Consider the following 23,650-nt stretch of genomic DNA (forward strand, 5'->3'; position numbering starts at 1 on the left):
GTATGTACTCCGGGCATACAACCAGCTCAAGGCGAGGATCAGCCTAGGAGAGTAGGAAAAGACGGGAAAGACGAGCGAAGAAGAGGAGGGGATTAAGAACTGCAGTGAGCTTAACATGGTGTTGTCCAACGATGATTGAATGGAAAGACGATCGATCATTGCTCGAGGTATTGTCGAGCTGCAGGAGGAATCCCCGCTAATGCGAGAGCTGAGTCCGCCGTCACCTGTGCTCGCCCAGAGCGACACCAGATTGGCCGCTGCTTTCCAGGTCGGCGCCAATGCAGTTCTTGTCACTCGTTCCGGAGATTCGTCACCAACGGGGGGTAATGAATGGCTCCAGCTTCTTTAGACCACTAGGCTCCTTTGTTGGAGTACACGGTGGCCACTGGGTTGATGCAATAATTGCGGTTGGTTTCCTGCGATACGCCTTTGCTTTTGTTGGTCACTTACTTTATGCGTTGCTATACTTGGCAGGGTAATTTCGATCTACTGTTTTCTGAGTACCACAAGGAGTCAGTTATCAACGTGCTAGGACTGATAGAGGGACCTGGAAGGCAGTTAGTCGACCAAGGAACAGATGTGGGAAATATTAGGCAATGAGATACTCGTGATGATAGGATGTATGTACATACTCATACAGGAGAATGTAGATAGAATAGTCTAGAACAGGTCTTGAATCTTGGGCTAAAAAAAACAAAAAAAAAAAAAAAAAATATATTATGATGATCAAGACAGCCGCAACAGCAAGTGGAAATAGCATTCATGAAGGGAACAGTGAAGGGAGCAATCTCAACCAAGTGCTGCCAGTATTGTAAGTAAGATAATTTCTTATGATGGGTATTTTAAGACTCCGTTGCCAAAAGAACAGCTGAACGCAAAGAATGATTCGTTCAAGAGACAGACGTTAGGAACTAAGCGATATTCTCATTCACTGCGGGGATAGAATACATTCCGTGTCTCGATGTCCCCGGTGCCAACTGATGCCGCAGTCCCAGCACCATTCATGCCGACATACGCCGCCTAGAATACAACAGCGGTTAGCCATCTACTTTGTATTGATTGGGGCGCCACGAGAAACAGGGAGATGCATACATCGGATGTGTTTCCCCGACCTTTCCGTGGGGACACTGCAGGCTGGACAAGGCCAGGTCAGCTCCTCGATTGTCCGTATCCGCATGAGCTCGCTGTGTGAATCTTCTTCGCAGACATGAGTCCATTCGTGAGACTCAGAGGATACATCAGGGGTGTTTTCGGGATATGCCTCGATGCTATCATTGCTGACTCTGGGATTAATCATGTCTTCGTATTGTGCACATGTCAGACCCTCGTGCCAGGGAGTCTGCCGGTGGATAAAACATGTTCGAGTGCCGCATGAGCCGCATACAACGATTGGGTCTTCTAATCCACCGGCGTGTAGCTGCCCATACCCGCAGTCTGATCGGATGCACATGATGAACTCGGCGTCTTCCTCCAAAACCTGCCAAGTCCGCCTGCGATCATAGGCCTGGAAGGTCCGTCGACTAGCCCACCGGTGGACCTCCTCATCGGATAGCTGTTCGTGACAAAGAGGGCACTCCAGTTGGTTCGTGTCCGATGAAGAAAGCTGTACGTCTAAGCTGCGACGGAGACAGCCGAGACATATATGTGTGCCGGGCATGGACGCATGATCACAGCCGGCTGCGATCGGGGCATCAGGAAAGAAATCGTCCCTGAAAGTCTCAAAGCAGACAGTACAGGTTAGAAGTGACGTGTTTCGGGCACTTATTGGGTTGTACGTCACGGGGCAGGGCAGAGGGCTCAAGGGTTCTCTGTGAAGTAAAGAAAGGACTGCACTGGCCGTGAACTCATCACTCCAGCAGTTAGTCCCTTCACCCAACATGGCGTTGGAGGTCGCGCCATATCGGATGTTGTCGCCCGTCGACACACTAATCTGCCTGGTTCTAGCCAGGGAGCGGTTGTTTGGACGTGGATTGCGATATGGCTCCTGTGAAGAATACTGAGGGGGTGGAGAAACACTCCGAGTGTTTTGGGAAGAAGGTAGGGCTTCTGAAGAAGGTGTGTTCATGCTTTTTTCCCCGAGTTGTCAAGTTCAAGGTCCTTCTGTGCAAGTGATATCCACATGCCTTGGTTCGAAATCAAGTTTTCTTCGGCAGAAGGAAGTATCTCGATTAACATGTTGCCAGAAATATGGATATATGGCAGAACATATGTTCCTTGTTATGTAGAAGCTCTCTAATGCACAGAGTGCATGTTATCTGTATTTAGAAGAGGATCCACTCAACGCCTATACGACAGTACACAAATTCCTGGTACACTAGAGCCAAGAAGGCATCATCCTGAAATAAATACGAGTCCAAGATATCAAAAGCGCCACTTGCCCCAGGTTCAGCGATGGTTAAACGATCTTCGGAATTAGACAACATTCCGACGATAGAGGGCGCGGGCAGGGTCGTTGTTGGTTGGAGAACAGACAAAATTGGAAACTACATACATGGATAATACCAGCGATCCCACGGTTGCAGCAGATCAAAGCAATGTCACGAAGAGCCCAATCGACATGGAACCCTCACCTAGCTAGCAACCGTGTCGACACCAATCGACAGAACACCAACGTGGAAGCCCCAGACAGCTCTTGCCAAGGGCATAGTTCAATTTTCCAAACGTGCACACAACTTGCCTGATGCAGCACACTTTGTGTGTTATTTGTCAAATTCGGCTTTCCTAGTATCCATGAGCGGGCCAAACCCAGAATTTCGCGGTCCGAGGCCAATTAGATTGGCAGTATCTCGTATTTATATTTAGACGAAGCGACGATCCCGCAACAGCTAATTAAGGATATTGGAAATAGCTGACGGAGTATACTTCGGGACAGCCAGGTTGGGTGAATTGCGTTACCAACAAGGGCATTTGCATCAGGTAGTAGTGTGGGGCGTCGTTTATTTGGTTCTAAGAACCCACGCTTGTTTGTGCATCGGGAAATGAAACTCGGTACATCACGCCAGCTGGAGACAAGAGCGGATTTTAGTCATACTCATCAAATAACTACCTAGCTAAGAATCGACATAACCTTCTCTGGATATAGTAGGGGTTCCTTTGGAGGTTGTCACTGCTAAATAGCAGTCTAGCTGTGGCTCAACAGCAATAGCGTTCAGCCGCAAGTAGATTTGGTCAAAGGAACACAAAAGGATCTATAAAGGATAGTTCTCGTCCAACAGCGAAGAAATTTCTCGCACAGAGAACAACGCGGGGGAGTAGAGAGTCGGTCCGTCACTTGGCAGTCTCCAGAAGTGGCATTGTGCGTCCGATGGTACACTCACCGCTTTTGATAAACTATTCTGCCGCCGAAAAATAAGTTGCTGCATCTTTTCATCTCCAAATAAAACCGACAAGCCTTACTTTTAAATATTCGCGCTCTCAATATTCCCGCCAAAACGATATTGTGAGCCCCTGCCACGGGGGACCTTCTGGATCAATAATGGCCTCAACAGCAGGGACTGCTGCCCAATCTACCCCTCCATCTCTTTCTCTGCCGCCCTCACAGTTCGCCCGGCTCCAACCTCATGCCTACCTTCTTGCCCACTTATCACCACCCTCATCAAGCAATAACCCCTCCATTCGAGCCAATGGCCGTGCTCCTACTCAGTTCCGCGTGACCTCAGCAAATGCAGGCTCATTGACTCATACAAATGGCAGCGCGGTGGTGAGAGTCGGCGATACTACCGCCGTATGCGGCATTCGCGCAGAAGTACTGCACACAGAAGACATTGCCTCATGGAGCGTGTCGAGGTCGACACCATCAGCTTCTACCGTGGCGAATAAGCGTCGGAAATTAGAAGATGCAACCGGAAACTCCAATGAGGGCGATGGTAGTAGTGATAGCGACGACGATGAGTCGCAAATTCAAGATCACAATCTCCTGGTACCGAATGTCTCCCTGAGCACCGGCTGCGCACCCGGTTTTGTCCCGGGTGCGCCGCCTTCGTCGTTAGCGCAGTCATTATCTCACCAGATTCTCACTCTGTTGCATAGCACGCCACTCGTTCGTGCAGACGACCTGCGAATCTGGTATCAGCCGCCGAATCTAGGAGCCGAGGATCTAGAACGGCACAATGAGAATGAACAGATGGACATGGACGCTCCCCTGGCAGAATCAGATGGAAACAATGAAAAGAACAAAGAGATCAAAGCGTTCTGGGTTCTCTATATCGATGTCATGATTGTCTCATTGGCGGGAAATCCTTTCGATGCTGCTTGGGCCTCTGTCTTGGCGGCTCTGCGAGACACAAAGCTTCCGCGTGCGTGGTGGGATGTTGACAACGAGATAGTGGTATGCTCGGACGTTGTTTCGGAGGCCCGGAAGCTATCTCTACGGGGTATGCCCATCTCGAGCTCATTTTGTGTCTTTGAAGCCGATGCGGCTAGCGGTTGGAGAGCTGTCGCGATTCCTGACGCCGAGGAGGAGAGGAAAATTACGAAAAGTAGTAGACAGGGCATGCAGCGGAGGTGGATCCTGGCCGATCCCGATGGATACGAGGAAGGTCTGAGCCAGGAACGGGTGTGCATTGTGGTGGATAAGGAACGCGGCGGGAAAGGCAAGACGACTATATTGAAAATGGAAAAGAATGGTGGGTTGGCTGTGGACAGTAAGGAATTAAGAGAGCTTGTTGTTGTGTCTGCACAAAGATGGGAGGAGTTCAAACTAATCTTGGAGGGAATGTGTTGAGGAGTGACTCTTTTGATTAAAACACGGTAGTTACGATTATAGTTGATAATATCAACTACCAGGATTCCCCAAAATCTTCAGAGATGGGAGTTATGCTCGTAAAGTACAGTAGATGACGTCCAAATCCATATGACTGCAACATGAGAACAACAATAACATAGACTCCACCGAACTCCGCTATTCATATCCGGGCTTCTATTGATAGCACAGGAATGCAACCACGCTTTTAAGCCGTGGTGAATGCGTCTAATTGTCGATAGCCTTCGCTGCATGTCTGGGACTCTTCCGTTGCCTCTTAGCAGGGCGTTCTGTAAGTTGTTCTTGAGCGCCAATGACAGCCCAGTTCTCTTCATCGTCAGGAAATTGTGCACCATTAGATGAGCTCGTTGCATCATCAGTTGAATCTTCCGTCTTAGCAGGCTTGGAAGAGCTGGCTTTGCGGGGCAGATAAAGGGACACCGAAAACAAATCCAAGCCCCTTTCTTTTTTGCCATCTGTATCAGACTCCTTGTCGTTTGCTTCGTCGTTCTTCTCGTTACCAGTCACCTTAGAGGACTTTTCAGACTGTGGTTTCTTATTGCTGAATTTCTGGCCCCTCGTGAAGAACTGACGGAAGAGTCCGATGTTCTTGTTGTCGCCTTCATCCGATTTCTCCTCTTCCTTACCGGCGTCTGTTTCTTCTTCTTCTTTTTCTTCATCATCATCTTCTCCACCATCACTGAAATGCCACATATGCTTTATTTCCCCTTTGAAGGCAGCAGTTCCCCATAAGGAGATCAGAACTCCAGGCACAAGATACAAAAGAGCCGGCTGAGGATGATCAAAACACTGCATCACAACAAGTGTTGCGATCATTCCAGCTACGTACCCAATTATACTAGCTCTGAAGTATGTCTTAGGGAAGACGCGAGCATCATGGTATGGGGGTTCCAACTCTGGTTCCTTCGGTACAATGGATCGAGTCCAAAATCGGTCACCCCAGCCCCCTGTCGCGGATTGGTAGACAGGCTTGATGAATTCTTCCCTATTACCTTCTGCTCTCGCTTTCTGAAATCCTTTCCGCACATAGTAGAGGTGCAGATCAAATCGGAGTGCCAGTCCCACCATCATTCCGGGAATAACAACATCGCCCAAACCTAACATGGCTAAAGAAACAGTGTCCGGGGGTTCATCAGGACCTGACGGGCGTGGAAACAGAAGCTTGATCGGCATGTCCAACGATTTTGCAACTGTAACCATCAAGGGAGTAAAAAACACAAAATAGATATCATAGAAGAAAAGCGAGCCCAGGATGAGGGATCCTGTCACGAAGGTGGACGGTGACATGAATTGCAGAGCTCCATAAGAGAAACTAAAACCCAAGAAATTGGTCAACCACCAAGGTTTTGCAACAAACGTAAAATAGCCAACCGCGGGCAAGGCCAGCAGGAAACCGAAGAGGTCCAGCGCGTCCACGGAAGTTTCAGCTCTGCAGATTCGGTATATGTTGAGCCGAACTTTTGCTTTCCGGTAGGCAACATTACGAACAGCCCAGAGGGTCTTGAGAGCAGTGTCTGACAATGGGATTGAGCTGATGATGCCAGGGAAAGGGGAATGCCGGACGTCGGAAGTCTCTGGATTAGCACCTTCACAAGACACCTTGAAAACACGATCCGACTGTTTAACCTTCCAAAGTTTGTCTCCATATGTGTACGTCCGGGGGAAAACAAAGGACCTCAGTACTGAAAGAGCATCCTTTAAAAAGGCACAAGCAAAGAACATGCCCATTTGAGAGAAGTAGAAACCCAGTATCTTGTTCAGCAATTCGGCGCCCATATAGTTGATCACCAGGTACAGTCCTCCAAGTGTGAAACCCGCAGTCAAAGGAAACATCAACGCATCGCTTGGTTGAAGAGTTTCCATCTTTCCCTGGCCTTCGTCATCTTCGTTATTTGACTCGTCATCATCTTCTTTTTGAGGCTTCGCGGCGGATGATGGTTTCGAGAGTGATGCATGGGCGCCAATATAGATCGGAAACAGTGCTGAAACAAGAAGATGTGCATAAGTGGGCACCAGAGGCTTGATAGCTGTGAGGTGGTAGATGACCTGGCCCAAGAGCTCTGCGAAAGGGCTGACCTCGTCCATGTTGACAGGAGGGGCGAAATCGAGCGTTATTTAGAGAGAAGAGTCTTGGTAACCTCGAGTTCTCATATCAAAGTAGCCAAGAGAGTTTGTCGTCCTCCTGGTTTGGCTACTCCATGGCTGTGAGACTGTTGTTTACTTGTGGAAAACGAGCAGCAGGATTGCATCACTCACCAGTCACTGCAGTGGGCGCCAAGACCAACATTCTTCCCCGCCGCCTTACAAGAAGTTTCCGGTTACCTCGTGCACTCAGTATTCATTCACTTTCCCACCTTACTGAACAAACCTTCAATATTTTCAATCTCTACTTCCGTCATGGCGACTGACATAGGCTTTGACACGAGCATGGTAAGAACCAGTTCTTCCATCATTTGCCTCAATTGGTGGCTGATCTCATACAGGGCTCGTTCACAGTGGAGCTTTACAACGAGCATGCACCGAAGGTTAGTTTCGCGTTGGCCTTCTACAAAAGGCCTATGCGCTAACAGCTATATGATCTTCAGACTTGTAAAAACTTCGCCACACTTGCGCAGAGGGGTTACTACAACAACATCGTCTTCCACCGCATCATCCCGAATTTCATGGTACAAACCGGCGATCCTACCGGCACTGGCAGAGGAGGGAGTTCGATCTATGGAGAAAAGTTTGAGGATGAAATACATGCAGGCCTCAAACATACAGGTGCCGGGATATTGAGTATGGCAAATAGTGGACCCAATACCAACGGCAGTCAATTTTTCATCACTCTTGCGCCCACCCCATGGTTGGATGGAAAGCACACCATTTTCGGCCGTGTAAAGAGTGGAATGAGAGTAATACAGCGCATGGGCCTCGTGAAAACGAATGGTGAGGATAGGCCGGTGGATGAAGTCAAGATCCTTCGTGCGAGGGTGGTGGAAGAAGGAGGACAAGAGTGAGATATTGGGATCCGCGAACATATCAAACCAGCGTTCACGGCTTATACCCAAATCTTCTTCTCACATGCCGTCTCTCCCATCTCAAGGTGCAATGATCAGGTTCGGTATTCTGGTGTCGGGCAGAAGCCAGCGACTAGCTAGAGATCGCGCTTCGTTTCGCGCCATGAGGGAATACTTGACTACGGGAGTCAAACATGCAATTTTTCACGCATACCCTGAGTGGAGAGCCTCCGATAGAGGCTTCCCGTCTGGTTACAAGTTTGCCTGTCCAGTGTCGACAGACATTGAGGTTCTTATACACAAACAGGCAAGAATTAGATAATATAATGTATCACTACAAACGAACTGCTTCTATCAGATGTTACCATTCCAGAGCAGCAGATACAGAGTGACAAGAATCCTATCTACCACTCCTATAAATGACAAAACCAATGAAGGCTTGTGCAAATGAGACGAGACTGCCATAATCAAGTTGGCAGTATGTCTGTGCAGGGCACCAGGAGTGGAATGAAGAGAAAAGGAGAAGAGAAGGTTGTGGGAAATCTCCATCTCCTTAAGCGGTCCGCGATATGGTCTAACTTTATTCGGTATGGCGTCTTATCTTTCTGCCTTAGGCATGAATCACATATCAACAGAGCTTTTCGGAACTCTCAATGCTGCAAATGCGACCAGTAGGTATTTCATCCCTCATTAAGGTAAACGGTATCATCAAGTTGTGATAAACATATTTTAGCTCTCTTAATTTGCAAAAAATTTCATATTATTCAGCCTTCCGAGGCTGTGTCATGCATGGGGTAGAAGCTATATATCCAAGCTCTCAGTCCACCAGTTAGAGAGGAGAGTGTAAATCAAGTCAAAGACTTTCTTTCATCGTATTGCGCTCCTCTATTGCGCAGGCTTACTATGGCATAACATTGATATCCCCCTAACTAGTTACTTAACTACAATGTTCGTCTTACTAACTAGTATCGTGGAGCTTCGAAGCACGTGACGCACGCGAAGCGGGTCACGCAGTATTTCTGCTTGTGCCCTCCGTTTTCTTTTCTCTTCCCAAATACTTTCGTTCTGTGAACGAATGGTACCCAACACACCACTCATGGGCTGGAAGGTCCCGTTGCGGAGGTGTTCTACAACTTGCCATCCGACATGATACACGGGTACGCTTTTAGTAACTAGTATCATTGAAACTTTGAAATATCCAGCTTTATCTGCCTCCTAGCTGGCCAGGATGGAGTCGCTAGCAGAGACGCCATGGGATGTGACAATCTCTGGTACTGGACTCGCGCAGTCACTTCTAGCACTGTGAGTTCAATTTTCCAATCCAACTGAATTGCATGACGCTGACATTGTTCAAAAGAGCCCTTTCTCGCTCAGGGAAGAAGGTCATCCATGTTGACCGGAACCCATATTATGGAGGATCGGAGGCCGCGCTTAGTCTGCAAGAAGCACAGGAATGGGTTAGCAGGGTAAACCAAGGTGAATGTCTCCTGGAAGACGAGGAATTATATGCAACTTGCTAATATCTTTCTATAAGACAGAACCTGATAACTTCCCCTTTGAAGATGCAGCCATTCACTGCCCGGATGGAACTCGCTTGTCAGCTTCCCGGACGTATACGCTGTCACTCTCGCCGCAGCTCATCTATTCCCGCTCTCGGCTAGTTCCTACTTTGGTATCTTCCAAGGTTTACCGCCAGCTAGAGTTCCAGGCTGTTGGGAGCTGGTGGATTCACAGAGCTCCATCGAGCTTAGCCAAGAGCGAGGATACCGCTGGCGGTCGAGCCTTGTTCCGAGTACCAGGTAGTCGTGAGGATGTCTTCGCAGATGACACGATAACTGTCAAATCTAAAAGGACTTTAATGAGGTTTCTTCGTCATATTGGGAAGCCTCAGGAAGATGACGAAGCTGGCGTCGAGGAAGACGATCTATCTCTCCCAGAATACCTGAGCTCCAAGTTTCAGATGCCTTCTGAACTTCACGACCCCCTACTTTCTCTATCATTATCGCAGGCTGCCCTCCAGCAGACGTCGGTCGAGTATGCAGTCCCTCGCATCAAAAGACATTTGGCATCTATTGGCGTATTTGGTCCTGGGTTTGGAGCACTGTTAGCGAAATGGGGTGGTGGCGCCGAGGTTTCTCAAGTGGGTTGCCGAGCACTTGCTGTGGGAGGTGGCATCTATGTCTTGAATGCTGGCATCAATTCTATTACATCCATCACTGAGGCTAGGGACGATAACCAGGCGCTTGCCGAAGTGCATCTGTCGAACGGCGAGACAATCAAAACCAAATTTGTGGTTGGCTCTCATTGGGATCTTCCCAGTCAAAACCGCCCTTCTTGTGACAAAGTGGCTCGGTCGATCACGGTTGTCTCCTCCCCGCTTGAGAACCTTTTCCCGATCACAGTCGAAGGCAGCCCTGTTCCTGCAGGTGCTGTCGTGGTATTCCCAGGAGCCTCTTTGGGCCGGGGGGATGATTCGTCCCCGGTCTATATTCTGGCTCATTCTAGTGACACTGGCGAGTGCCCGTCGGGACAAAGTGAGTATATCTTTTATGTTCCCAAAAAGATCCTGATTTCCGTGTTGCTCATATGATGACTTTTTCAAAATTACTTATCTACATTGCCTGAAATTGCATGTTGAAAATTTGTTGAACTGATCATGAGCCTAATGCTTTGCTGTCACCACACTGCATTGTTTTGCATCATGCTAACTATTACGTGTTAGGTGTTCTGTATAGCAGTGTCAGCGTTGCTGGGGCTGAAGGGCAATCTTTAATCGAAGAAGCGATCAATAAACTTCTTGGGTCTAGTGATGCAGGTGCAACTGTCCTATGGTCTCTGCGTTACACACAATTAGGCAAAGCTAGTAATAGCTCTAGGACAGGGACCCCTTCGCTCAACCGCCTCTCTGAAAATGTCATTTGCTTTCCTCCCGGTAACCTCGATCTTGCTTTTGACGATGCTATGATCGACATGGTGAAGGAGGCGTGGAAGCTGGTCATGGGTGGAGAGGTTGACGAAGACACGTTTATGGAATTCGAAGATCGCGAAGGTGCCTATAATGAGGAATGATTGTAGCTTGGAATCATTACGATGATTAACAGCTTCCCTGTTTCCCTGTGCACCTACGGGTGCGTTTCATGTACATCAGAATACATATTAACTATTGTTTTGGAATACTAGAATTATAGTTCATTTTTTTAATCCATCTGACGCTTGGAAACTTGACGTTTTAAAACTCTTGCATAAATAAGGCTTCAGGAGACATGTGATTAATGTCAAGATACATCCATTTCCTTCTGCAGCTGACATAGTTTCAACTCGACGACCCCGAGAATGGCATCAACTGGAGAGCTGAATCAGATATTCATGCCAATGCATTGCAGCCTACGATTAATAGTCAGGTCCGAGAGTGATATTCCAGTCATATCAAACCCCACAAAGAGAACCGATGTCTCTCCTCATTAGTAGTGATATTTCTCACCGTCCACTCCCAGAGATCCTCCTGCTTTGTTCTCGTCATAGCTATCCACACTCGACTTCATCTGCTCTCGTCCTTCAAAATACACCCCACTGGGTCACAACCTCCGGAGCAATAGTCAACCAAGCCAATGAGGCACCCGACTCCTCAGGCGTATGCACATTCAACGCACCAGTTACAACACGCACCACAGGAAGCATCTTTGGCAAAACACGATGCCAAATAAACTGCTCCATCGAGTTCGTTTCCCGCGCCAGTCCCGTCCCTGGCATGAACCTGGGACAAGACGCAACAACCGTCCAGGATCTACCCGTTCCCGTCACTATACGCTGTCGTCGATGTAGCGCATACGTCCAGAGCACATTCGCCAACTTACTAGAGGTGTAGCGCTGACGGCCTGGATTCTGCACCGAATCCGACGATGGACGAGCCAGGTCCTCAGCGGCTGTGTATTCCGTGTCGGGAAGACAAGACTTGCGCGCTGGGTCGTAAGTACCGCTCGTGGTGACGACGATGCGGGATGTACCACAAAGCCAAGGACGTAGGATCGAGAAGAGTAATGCGTGGCCTCCATGATTAATCCCGAAGGTACGTTCGACCCCGTCGATGGTGTAGGTTACTTCTCTTGGAAGTTGCAGACCCGCGTTGTGGAGTAGGGCCGCCAGACGCGGAACTTTCTTTCTTCCCAGGTTTGGACGAACGATCGGACTTCAAGGAGACTGGACAGGCCAAGATAGTGGTAGCCGACGTGTTGCTGGTCGAGAGGATAGGACGATTTGATATTCTGGGTGAGCGCGTGCCAGGTAAATGGCACAATGATATCCTAGCCTGGGGGTGCCACCAGTAAGAGAATGCTACGTTCAGACATGTTGGATTGAGTTGTAAATGGTGATTGGAAGTAGAAACTTACTATCTTCCAGTTCCCTCGTCGGGGTTTATATACGTTGCTCGACGGCACTAAGCGGACTTAAGGCTTGTCTTGCAAGATGATCGAGAGCCGATTACTTCCCTTTAGCCGTTGGGATAGGGGCAGTGATAACTCGAAGCGATTTACAGCCACGTACAACTACATCAACGGGGATTAGACTCGGGAATCATTATCCGATGGATTCCTACCATGTCAGGGTCCCCGGAACGAGGCGCTGAGGTGTTATAAAATTAGATACTAAAGACGATGGGAAAGAGTTAGCCGGGCACGATATAGCAACACGGGGGGAATACTAGGTGCAATACTGGCTGCAACAGCTTAATAGAACTTTGGATTGAATCTAATTGAAGAAACTCCGGGAAGGCTGCATTATATTCACAAACATAAGGAATAAACAGAGCTGTATTACCATACTTAGGGTGAATTGAATGCTTAGGGAATTTAGAAAAGTACGTCTATAAATATTCTCCTCCCCTCTGGAATCTCAATTGTTTCAACTCCCATATCTCCTGTTGGATATCAAGGCGAGACCAGCTGCCAAGTAGTATTTTGGTCGAGTGGAAAATGCTGACGTATCCCACTCAGCTAAAGATGTCTGCATCCTGACGAGACAGTTTATCTTTGGTTTATTCCTCCCAAGCATCTTCAATAAACTGTAATAAGCATCTATTATATCCAACCCATGAATCGCTCAGCGGTTCTAAGGCAATTTTCCATATGTTAGTCACAACGGATCCAACGGATCGAAGAAGATTCTTATCCGCATAACAAGATGCATGGTCTATTGCCTCACCGAGATACCTCAGCACCAGTGACATTCCTCAAGTAATATTTCACTCCCAATTTCCAACCAACAAACCCACCATTCTGCTTGTAAGCTAACATAATATAGTAGTATAGCATGTTATTCTACGCATATTAGACCATTTCTGAAAACGTTAGTTGACGTCACGTCAACCGGCAGTACAGCCCGGATGCATTCTATGCATGCATCATCACGTCGCCCTCAGAATCAATAAAATCCGGGATTGGTTAGAAGAGTCAAGGAGGAAGAGTCACAAAAGCTCTCAGAGTCCTGAAATTCTTCGAACTTCTATTTACGTGACTTTTCATGCTAAGAAAGGTCTCGCACCTATAGAACCAACTCCAACATGCCATTCCCAAGCTCAAACATGATCAGGTCGACTTTGAGAATGGACTGATCTTTGGTCGACGTTGGAACGGGAATGGAAAGTACAGCGCGTTCAATCGAGCTGGAGAAGAGGGCTGTCGTACTTTCTCATTTGAATGTTTTGGTTCGTATATAGGACAGCCTCTGCTGTCTCAGGAGCTAGCCAACGGCTCTAGTGGAATTCAGGTGTCCCAACGCCTGAGCACACCTTTTATGGATAATCGAATCAGTTTAGAATATATGACTATGGGAATATGCGTTGTCCATCTAGAGTACTCTCGGTTCTATTCAAATTCAAGGAGCACAGCTTGCTTTCTAAGTGGGAGATACAAAAATATATTGGGATTCCCACTGTCCATCATGCCAACAAAGGCATGAGCAATTCATCTAAGGATTAATGAGTCCTGCATACCTTCACATATTGTCACCACACACAGCTACGTTATGTTTGCCAAATAACATTCGAGTATTCGATATCAGCCGTATCTATGGGCTCAGCGCAGAATGGATTACCGTTAGAAGGGGCTTCCCCAAGTTCCGAGAGCTAAAGTTTGAAGCCTGTCCAGCTTGGAGTTGAAAATGAAAATATTTAGGCCCAAAGTGACTATCGGTACAGCCTCTTGGTTCTGTCAATTGGCGACGATACACGCATAGCCCGGAAAGTGCGGCACTAAAGTTCTGCACATCGGTCTTTTACAGTATCCTAAGCAACGTCTAGACACTCAATCAGTCAGTCTTACCCTCCTCAGCTTTCGATGCCGCCAACCTTCCGCAGGGTTTTGAGAAGCCAGCGCATCTGTGCCAGTTTTCCTACTCGGCAGATGGCAAACTTACCGCCATCGAAGGGCAAGATTCACTCAGCAATCTTCAGGAATCGCCTAAGAACGGTACCGATCAGAAACCGACTAAGCACGAGACCACCTAATCTCAGCCAACCGATTTCTATGCCTATGATGCCAGAGAAAGACTCCCGTCCATATGGGGACTTGCCTGTTGATACTGTCATTCTGCGCAAATCCGCACAGAGAAGGGCACACATTGGGCCGCTGATTTTGACCAAACAGAAATATACGAGAAAAGGGCACACAACCAGGGTAAGTCCTGGGTCATTAAGCACTATGCGGAGAAGAGATTGGATGACACCATTCTTCTAGTAGATAAGCTTGCCCGGGAAGAATCAAAAGCGAAGACATCTGGTTATGCCAGCTCTAAGAGGATTGAAAGGTATTCTATTAATTAGACATTAATAGAATTGGATAGCTAGCCTGTGGTTTAAGACGCCTGTCCGGCATCTCTCCTACAGCGAGGGACGTATATAAGATAGTATCGGGATAAGGAACACTATTCAAAATGGTCAATGTACCTACCCTCTCAACCACAAATGAACCACGCAAATCTGCGGTCACTATTAGATACCGAAGAATAAGAGTCGGAGCGACCCAAGCCACATACGAAGGGATTGACGCTCCTATACCGGGACGTCCTACTGTACTGGTTCTGTGAAATATCGACAACAAACATCTGTTTGATAGCTCCGAAAGTAAGTAGATTTGAGTTAAGAATATCTGATCCTCTACCTCAGCAATATGATGTTTTTATGGGTGAAGAAATCTACTTACTCTGCTATCAAGTCCCTAGATGCAGAATAGCCTAGAATATTCAAAGACTATCCTCTAGTTACATTCATTTAGCCCATCTCTATCAACGAATCTCATCCCATCCATACACCCTTCAGTTCGAACAATCGCGTTCCTTTGTACCAATAGGAAGAAATTTGGAGAATTAGGGGTGGTAACCCCCGAGGCAACTGGTTCTCCGGCAGTTAGGGCAGGGATTTTCAACCATAATATTTCTAGTCAGATGGATTGTAGCAAATATCAAGTTCAGCCCTACCCCACAAGCAACATCCACAAGCAACAGCAGAGCCTATGTAACGTGCACGGTATCTTCTGGATGACCGTTGTACTAGCGATCTACTCCATACAGCTCGGATACTCTCCATAGCATCGGCAAGCGATATCCGGCGCCATGGCTTCCGAAACAAACTTCGTTGCAAGAATTTTCTCTATACAATGCCAAGGGCAGCTTGTCTCATCCAGCCCAGCCTTATGAGATGCGTTTCATTCCAGTATCAGAAATCCAGAAATTGAGCCGCCACGTGACAGACCTGTTACAGAGTATACTCAGGATATGGGGTATAAAGGTGGGTGACTGCTCCAGAGTAAAGACTTACTGTGGACGTTTCACGGGATCAAGCCGAGCATCAGATTCTGTGGGACCCTAGAGGAATCACCCTGCGATCCCCGCTTGATGTCTCTAAGTAGGTAATAGTAAGTATGTTGTTACATCGGCGGGTCGATCGTCCACGGGCGGATTTCTCCTTGGCGTGTTGGACGATAGTCTGTAGTAGACTCTGGGATGTGGACATCAAAATGGTTGATATCAAGGATATCCTGTGACGTACGACCAGCTGGGTTTCCAATGTATACTGTTCCACGAGTATTCACGTTTAGTTACCGGACTATAGGAAGGAGAATTGAGCCAAGCCTGTTGATCAGCACCGTTAATTTGCCCTTTTTGAATGAATGTAGAACTTGAATAATATTTACGGGTTATTTAGTAAGATCATCTGTCCATCATCATGAAGATTCTCGTATGTTCACCCAGATTAGTGTCAGTAAGCCTAATGTTGCCACGCGTCCCTTGTCTGCGGCATCGATAGAGGTGATTGGATTGATCTGATCGGATCCACTTGTACGAAGTAAGTATCTCGAGTGGAGAGTCCGCTCCTGGTACCTTCCAAGTCTCAGCTGTCGAGGGTCAATCAGTTATCAGACATGATCCGAGTCAGTCAAGAGATATGAGACCATCTTGCCACCAGCGTCGCTTCAGCTGGCCTTACCGCCGCCCTATATACTATAATCCAGTGAATGGAAGCAGTGGCGGTGCCACTTTTTAGTATCGATACCCCTGTCCAGTACCTACCGGTACGGTACCTTACATTTGCCGGCCCACAGAGCCCTGTCTAGTGAGGGAAATCCAAACCCAACCTCATCACAAGCACGGGCGACTTACGGAGTACTCCGTACGTCCTGTGTACTGTGTATGTTGGACCAAGCTTACGTATGTTTCTCGGGTGGTGTTGTACAGTAGTCTATTAGTTTCCCGAGCACAGCGGCCGACTCTAATACGACTGACTTGGCTTTGTGCTCCAGCTTGCGACACCACCAGCAATCGTCGGCAAAAGAATTAGGGAGAAATCGAAGCGGTTGGTGGCAGGGGACACGCGGCCCGTGGGGCTGCCGATGCAGCACCCCTGCTCGGCGTGTGCGGATTGGCTGGAATGGCGGGATACCGTGCTGATCAAAGGGCTGTCTTTGGTGCGATTTTGTAGTTCACAATTATACTATTCTGCTGACGATTCCATAGATATTCCTTATGATACTCTGCATACTACAGAGTACACTCTTCAAATGCTATGTAAACCGCGATATGAAGAGAATCGTACTCGGTAGGCAGTAGAACGCACAAAACCCAAAAATAGCACCTTGTCTCCAAAGATGAAAACCAGTGGCTGTAAATCCACTGGAACCGGTCAAACCGCCCAGATTGACTATTCCCGACGGAGAGTACAACAATACCAGTTTGTCCGCCCCGCCTGCGGATCCGCCACAAAAAAAACACCAGAAAAAAAAAAAAATAGAGCCGCTCCACTAACAAGAGGGTACTAACTACTTACTTCTCTAGTTTCTGTCTGACCCTAACAGGTAATCTGTAAGCCAGCCGTTCGTGATAATCAGATTGGTTATGACAGCGCAAACCGACGGAGTCCCATGTCTGGGTCTCTATTCTGTAACATCGATTCTCCGCGTGTACCGTTTGAGATTGATCACGAACAACGGCAATCGACTGTTTGGGAAAGGACAGTAAGAACCTGCGAAGAATCAACTCCCGATCAAGTGTGCAATCGGCATCACGCAAGACCGCCGATACGGGGCTGCTTGATATATTCCGCAGTACCTATAGTTATACATTATTTATAATTCCAAACAGAGCTGTACACGAACATATGTACTTATGAGTACGGAGTACATACAATCGAGATCGAGACTAGGGATGCATTCGGTGGCTTCCATGTGAGAGATATCTTTGTGTATGGACTCATGGAGAATGTCTCTTCCGCAAATACTCTGATAAATAAATGGATGATCACAAGGGTCCGTGAAAGTGCGAAATCCCGGGAAGTGGAGATAATTCCCTTCGGTCGGTGATCTACATCAAAAACATACGTAGTACTACGGAGGACCGAAGATACAAGGTTACAAGGAAGGAGGGGATGAATGGGAAGGAAGAGAGGAGAAGAGAAAAAACACCGGAAGTATCGAGGAAGTGTTCCATGCATGTTAAAACTCGGGTTTCCCCCTTCGTATACTTGTCTTTTGAATACTGTGATGAGACGCTTTCTTTTCTCTCAGTGAACTTTTTTGTCTCATCTCACTCCCAAAATTCAGTTCCTCTAGTTTTTTTTTTCACCTGGCAGTTTCAACGCCACCACCAACTGTAAATGAAACCAGTCTCTGAACCCTGAAGCATCGGGAATAATAATTTAAACCCAAAACAAAAAAAAAAAAAAAATTCATTCATCTGAAGGCCTGTGACTGGCGAGCTTAACAGAACGGTTTTACCAGTAGGAGGAGCTTAGGCCCCCCCAAGCCCAACCGTGGTCCATCATTCGGCATTCCCACTTTGGATTGCCTTCGGTCTCCTGTCTTCATCCTTCCCTCATCCACTTTCGCTGGACTGACTAACAATTACTTTCATCTCCTTTCCTGTTCATCTCTCCTCTTCCCTCCCCCTTCCTTCTTCTTCTCCCTCAAGTTCAACCTCGCTAAACCCCAACTCTCCTCCAGCCTGTTTCTCTTCCAAGGCCCTGGACGCAGCGTCCAGTTGTGCTTTTCTTCCCCTTTTCTCCAATTGGCCTGGGCTGTGTTGTCCTTTACTACATCTGCAGATTGGTTCCTTTTTTTCAGGCACAACCAACCCCCTTTTGTGACCGTGTCGCGGGCCTCGACGCTGCCAGCCTCTCGTTGACAGACCACTGCAATCAGATTCCTCTTCGGCTTCTCTCGATTGCCAGTTTCACTCACTCTTTTAATACACGTTCCTCGAATCTTCGGTGCTTCGCCGCAACGGTTGTGCGTTAGCAACTTCCCGTTCAACAGAAACCTCTCTATTCTCTTTTTATGTGCTTCTGATACAGCCGACTTGATTTAATATTTTCTCTATCCCCATATTGAAAGATAAAGACCTCTTACTATTTTTTACATGTGGAAACACGGCAAGATTGATCATACTCCAAAAATGCCGATGTTGCGCCTCAAAACAGCCTTCCCTCTCGTCGTCCTCTTTTCGATAGGCTTCTTTTTCTGGGCCATCGAACGATTTGATCGGGCTGCTTTTAATCGGTTTAAGCACCCCATCGATCGTTCTTCGAATTCCGGTGCCTCCCAGATCCAACTGGGATCTCCACCTGCTCCGGCACGGTGTGATGCGGATCCTGGTGCAGTGGCTCCTCTGCCCTTCGCAGAATGGCTTCCTCGCAAGAACTACACCCGTGCTTACTTCCGCCCTCGCCACGTTGACCCAAGGACTGAATTCAACTCATTGGAGAATATCGATGTCGACATCCCAGTTCTTCCACCCATGACGGTCATGGAGCGTGGTATGGTTGTGTCACCGGACAACAAGGGTTCCTTGGACGAGACCTGCCCCCCGATAATTGACGTCGATGTGGCTGCGGACGACGATATTGATGAGACGGAAAAGCTTCTGTTTGGATTGGCGACGAGCGCCGACCGCTTGGATCGCCTGCTTCCGTCCCTCCTATACTCGTACGGCAACACCAAGGCTAGTATTATCGTGCTTGTTCCCCAGTCAGACGACGACATTCCCAAGCAGGAGACCTACTTTCGGAACCGTGGATTGGATCTCACTCTGATCCAGTCTCCCCTGGACTTCACAGCACGTTACTTCGGTTTGGTGCGAGCGTTTGCCGAGCACATTAGAACGAAACGCCCTCAGACCACCTGGGTCAGCTTCATCGACGACGACACCTTTTTCTTGTCCCTTCCCACCATTGCCAAGGAACTGAAACTCTTTGATGTGAGCAAGAAGCACTACATTGGAGCTCTATCGGAGGCCAGCTGGCAGGTGGACACCTTTGGCCACATTGCCTTTGGTGGTGCCGGTGTCTTCGTCTCGAAACCGCTTCTGGACGTTCTGGACCAATTCTACGATGAGTGCCAGGCATGGGGTGAGCAGCCCGGTGACCAGAAGCTCGGCCAGTGTATCCAGAGATTCGCCGACACCCCTCTGACTCTCTGGCCCTCGTTGTACCAGATGGATATGAAGGGTGAGGTTGACGGTGTCTACGAGTCGGGTCGGAAGATCGAGTCTCTGCACCACTGGAACAGCTGGTACACCAAGGATGTTGTCAAGATGACCACCGTGGCAGCTGCTGCCGGTCGCAAGTCTGTTCTTCGTCGCTGGGTGTTCGATCAGGAGGAGTTCATCAACAACTCTACCGGGAAATCTACTCGAACTTTCTGGGTTTTCACGAACGGATATTCACTTGTCAAGTACACCTATGATGAAAACACTCCCGATGACGCTATTAACTTCGACCACGCCGAGAAGACGTGGGAAGAGGACCCTAACGGTTACGAGGCCCGTCTTGGACCCCTTCGCCTTCGGGATCAGGCTGGCATTCTCAAGGATCGCTGGCTATTACGAGAAGCGTTTGTCGTTGGCGACAACGTGCACCAGTGGTACGTACGTGAGGAAGATGAAGGCCACAGCGTCATTGAAATTGTATGGCTCGGCCCCAAGGGTGGTGGTGGTGCAGGCGTCCGGGATTTTCATGCTCGGCCTGTCCAAATTCATTAATTGTTAATCTACGGATGGGATGAGAAAAACCACATAACCGATACTTGAGGCTGGACCTTAGGATCTGTGACATGCTTTTATAGTTTATTTCTTTTCCCCCATTCAATTCTTGCACATTATTTTCATTCCTTATATTCTCTTCAAATTCTATCATCATATACCACCCTACCTATCACAAGAGAAGAACCTCCAGTACCCACGAAAGAAGGAAACAGAAAGGGGCGTGGGGGTCTCTCGACAATGGGATTGTTTGGCCGTCTATTTACCTGATTGTTCATGTGCCGGCGTTGCATTGGCGGAGTCACGAATGGCGCAGTCAGAGATCGGAAGTAGTGGTTTTCAGCAAAGACTAATTATGTCCCGATGGAGTTCTTGACCACTGGTCAGTGCTTTGGCCCAAAGACTTCGCGAGGTGATATGTTCATTTTCTTATTTGCTCTCGTCTGTCTTCATGTTTGCTTTGTGCATTTGTAAAAAATAGAATTCCAGGCCTGTGATGAGGCCCCTTTTGGAGATTAGCGCTCCTGCTATTATGCCAGAATATCATGAAGTTAAGTCTAGACAACATATCGATCGTCAGCTAATACTTCGTATGCTTTTGCCATCATGTACTCCCTATACTTCCTCTTGACGCCCGACTGTCATCCTTTTTATGACTAGTTGTTTTCATGATTTCCGAACTCGATCCGTGGAATGAACAATTAAATGCAACGCGATTCGACAACCATGGGTATGCCTCCGAATGGACCACCTGATCAGGCAATATGCTTCCATGACCTCACCACCAAACGATCCATGATATCATCATCTCTTGATTATTAAACAGAGGCAACTGGAGAGACAGGATTGGTGAATTTGAAATGGTGATCCCTATACTGATCCTACTGATAATATCTAGAAGAATACATGTTTCTGACCTCAGGTCTGTACTAGTATCTTGCGAGAGGGATGCGCGCATGGTACAAAAGAATGGTGACTAGACTGCTGGTAAGAGGGACGATTTTTCTGTCTTGCACCTGATACTTGAGATGGTTCAGGTGATCCCCTCGTATCTACTATTATCCATGTACGGAGTATATGTATATGACATTGTAAGTCGATATATATATATATATAGAACGATACAGAGTACTTCGTACACACTTGCAGGGTTCGTATGTCGCTGATCGACAGCACGAGGGAAATCTCGTGTGTATGTATTAAAATAGAACAGGACAGTATTGATTGGTCTAGCCATTACGAGTACGCTAGGTAGGGTCCCCTGTAGGAGATGCTACCTATTACTGATTATGATTATTGATTCTAAAGGCCCTTAGCCCGTCTCAGTATACCGAGTACATACATATAATATGTACATACAGGTTGGAGGTAGAAGACAGTTCTATTGTTCTGCCTACTGTCACATGTGATGTTTCGCTTTTCGAGTAGAGTTTGGGGGCCAAAGATATGTGATACCTAGATTATAGTAGGTAGTTTTCAGTGAGTAAAGTATCTTGGTAGGTCCCTAGCTTTATCGCGCTACTCTTCTATAGGCATCTGCATGTAATATACCTTGATATAGAGTGATTTATTATCATCCATGCATATGTATTATGTACAGGACTTTTGAGCATTCCGGTGGACATGTTTATGGATGGATGAAGGTTGACCACCTGGTATCGCGTAATATTACAGGTGGGGAATGTGAGTTGGCTTCGAATCATCCTAATGTCTGTAGGCGGTTGTACCAATCATATGAAATGCCAAGGCCCAGGATCTCCACTTGGAGGTCTGGACATACCGAGTGATACGGTATGGAGGATGTATGAAGGGAGAGGCTGGGCGAGAGGAACAGAGGAATTGAATCTTATTTAATGAAGATGTGGAGAGATAGGGCTAGGATATGGGAAATAACTGTGCAGTGTATATCTCAGGAAGTATCTTTCTTTCACCAGGTACATGGCAGTTCTACCGGTAGTGCTGGATAGACTACCTCTGTCTGTATGTAAATACGGTAATACGTTGAGTAATACTCCACGTGACTATCCCGTGACCAGCCCCATGACACACCGCCTACCCATCACAACCGGCACCTTGCCTTCTTCGACCTTCTCCTCCCCCGTTTCTCTTTCCTTCTCGTCCTGAACCCAAACCCTGCGAAGCAAACGCGTTACTCGATTTGGTCATTCTCCCTCCCCCTCAAAAGCATCATTCCTCTTTGGGCATTCGTGTTCACTTCCCTCCCCCATACTGGGATTCGACTCTCCTGTCCTCGAATCTAATTTCTTCCCCCTCCCTGTTCCATCATGGCCGACATCACCGCCGTCGGTGAGGAGAACCCTTCTCCTACCCAGGATGACCTGCAGCAAGTCGCCGGTAACGGCGCCGCTGACAACCGCGGCACCAAGCGTTCTCGCATGAGCGCCGACGACGACGACGATGACGACGATAAGCCCGGTCGCGAGCGCAGAAAGATTGAGATCAAGTTCATCCAGGATAAGTCGCGTCGCCACATAACCTTCTCCAAGCGGAAGGCGGGTATCATGAAGAAGGTACGTTCCTTTCGCGTCCCTCCCCCTTGGCGTTTTGCTCCCTTCATCTGTCGAGGAATCGCCTCGATAATTATCACTCCTCGGATGGATTGATATAGCCATTTCCTCGCCGTAATCAACTCACGTCAACTCACCTTCCCCCCCTTTTTTTGTCGGTTGACTCATCCCCCCGGTCGCGTACTATCAGTGTCTGTGCTAATAATTCAATCCGGTCGCAAACTAGGCTTATGAGCTTTCTGTCCTCACAGGCACTCAAGTACTGTTGCTCGTTGTATCGGAGACCGGTCTCGTTTACACTTTCACCACCCCTAAGCTTCAACCATTGGTGACCAAGGCTGAGGGCAAGAACCTCATCCAGGTGAGTTCCGTTTCCGTGGGAGTTTCCACGCCACTGGTAACTCGATCTGAATCCCCCGACTGACCTAGTTCGGTAACAGGCTTGTCTCAATGCCCCTGATCCCACCAGTGAGAACGGGGTCGATGCCCCTGACGTGCCCGCCGAGGCGCCCGAGGATGTGGCCCACCCCAATGTCAATCCTCAGCAGTCGAACATGCCTCGTCCCGCTGGGATGCATCCAGGCTACATGACCAACGAACAGCAGCAGCAGATGGCTTACTATCAAAATCTGCAGCAGCAACAGCAGGCGGGTGGGCAATATCCGGGTATGCCCGTGGGCAGCCGGATGCCCCCTCAGCACCAACCCACTGCGTAGATGTAGTGGCGATCTGCTTCTGCAGGGGGTTCTAGATAGTTGTGGTCGTACCTTTGTGCCATCTTCAGCAAGTTGCAGCTCAACTTGAGGGAGACCTCCTTTTTGATACCCCAAAACAAATCC

At 48.0% G+C, this 23,650-nt stretch overlaps 8 protein-coding genes across 8 annotated transcripts; 5 read left to right on the forward strand and 3 right to left on the reverse strand.

The window, feature by feature from the left end:
* Window positions 1-924: 924 nt before the first annotated feature.
* ATNIH1004_010230 (E3 ubiquitin-protein ligase) lies at window positions 925-2,065 on the reverse strand (the record flags this gene model as incomplete). Its single annotated transcript, XM_033574805.1, has 3 exons — window positions 925-1,020; window positions 1,093-1,134; window positions 1,208-2,065. 3 exons carry the CDS (start codon window positions 2,063-2,065, stop codon window positions 925-927), a joined length of 996 nt encoding a protein of 331 aa, XP_033422823.1.
* Window positions 2,066-3,475: 1,410 nt separating this feature from the next.
* ATNIH1004_010231 (3' exoribonuclease family protein) lies at window positions 3,476-4,723 on the forward strand (the record flags this gene model as incomplete). Its single annotated transcript, XM_033574806.1, has 1 exon — window positions 3,476-4,723. The coding sequence occupies one exon, from the start codon at window positions 3,476-3,478 to the stop codon at window positions 4,721-4,723; it is 1,248 nt and encodes a 415-aa protein (XP_033422824.1).
* A 246-nt stretch (window positions 4,724-4,969) lies between these two features.
* ATNIH1004_010232 (aspartic endopeptidase) lies at window positions 4,970-6,847 on the reverse strand (the record flags this gene model as incomplete). The annotated part of the gene is made up of 1 exon (XM_033574807.1): window positions 4,970-6,847. One exon carries the CDS (start codon window positions 6,845-6,847, stop codon window positions 4,970-4,972), a length of 1,878 nt encoding a protein of 625 aa, XP_033422825.1.
* Window positions 6,848-7,159: 312 nt separating this feature from the next.
* Window positions 7,160-7,761, forward strand: cyp1 (putative peptidyl prolyl cis-trans isomerase (CypC); the record flags this gene model as incomplete). Its single annotated transcript, XM_033574808.1, has 3 exons — window positions 7,160-7,192; window positions 7,246-7,287; window positions 7,348-7,761. The coding sequence occupies 3 exons, from the start codon at window positions 7,160-7,162 to the stop codon at window positions 7,759-7,761; spliced, it is 489 nt and encodes a 162-aa protein (XP_033422826.1).
* A 1,228-nt stretch (window positions 7,762-8,989) lies between these two features.
* MRS6 (putative Rab geranylgeranyl transferase escort protein) lies at window positions 8,990-10,830 on the forward strand (the record flags this gene model as incomplete). The annotated part of the gene is made up of 4 exons (XM_033574809.1): window positions 8,990-9,063; window positions 9,119-9,237; window positions 9,300-10,295; window positions 10,484-10,830. 4 exons carry the CDS (start codon window positions 8,990-8,992, stop codon window positions 10,828-10,830), a joined length of 1,536 nt encoding a protein of 511 aa, XP_033422827.1.
* A 486-nt stretch (window positions 10,831-11,316) lies between these two features.
* ATNIH1004_010235 (uncharacterized protein) lies at window positions 11,317-11,813 on the reverse strand (the record flags this gene model as incomplete). Its single annotated transcript, XM_033574810.1, has 2 exons — window positions 11,317-11,712; window positions 11,766-11,813. The coding sequence occupies 2 exons, from the start codon at window positions 11,811-11,813 to the stop codon at window positions 11,317-11,319; spliced, it is 444 nt and encodes a 147-aa protein (XP_033422828.1).
* Window positions 11,814-18,699: 6,886 nt separating this feature from the next.
* gfsA (glycosyltransferase family 31 protein) lies at window positions 18,700-20,283 on the forward strand (the record flags this gene model as incomplete). The annotated part of the gene is made up of 1 exon (XM_033574811.1): window positions 18,700-20,283. One exon carries the CDS (start codon window positions 18,700-18,702, stop codon window positions 20,281-20,283), a length of 1,584 nt encoding a protein of 527 aa, XP_033422829.1.
* Window positions 20,284-22,568: 2,285 nt separating this feature from the next.
* On the forward strand, window positions 22,569-23,527 carry MCM1 (transcription factor of the MADS box; the record flags this gene model as incomplete). The annotated part of the gene is made up of 3 exons (XM_033574812.1): window positions 22,569-22,814; window positions 23,038-23,172; window positions 23,252-23,527. The coding sequence occupies 3 exons, from the start codon at window positions 22,569-22,571 to the stop codon at window positions 23,525-23,527; spliced, it is 657 nt and encodes a 218-aa protein (XP_033422830.1).
* Window positions 23,528-23,650: the final 123 nt, after the last annotated feature.

Source organism: Aspergillus tanneri, assembly GCF_003426965.1.
Source record: "Aspergillus tanneri strain NIH1004 chromosome Unknown AapTan_5_pilon_pilon_pilon, whole genome shotgun sequence".
In the NCBI taxonomy this organism is placed as follows: Eukaryota; Fungi; Ascomycota; class Eurotiomycetes; order Eurotiales; family Aspergillaceae; genus Aspergillus; species Aspergillus tanneri.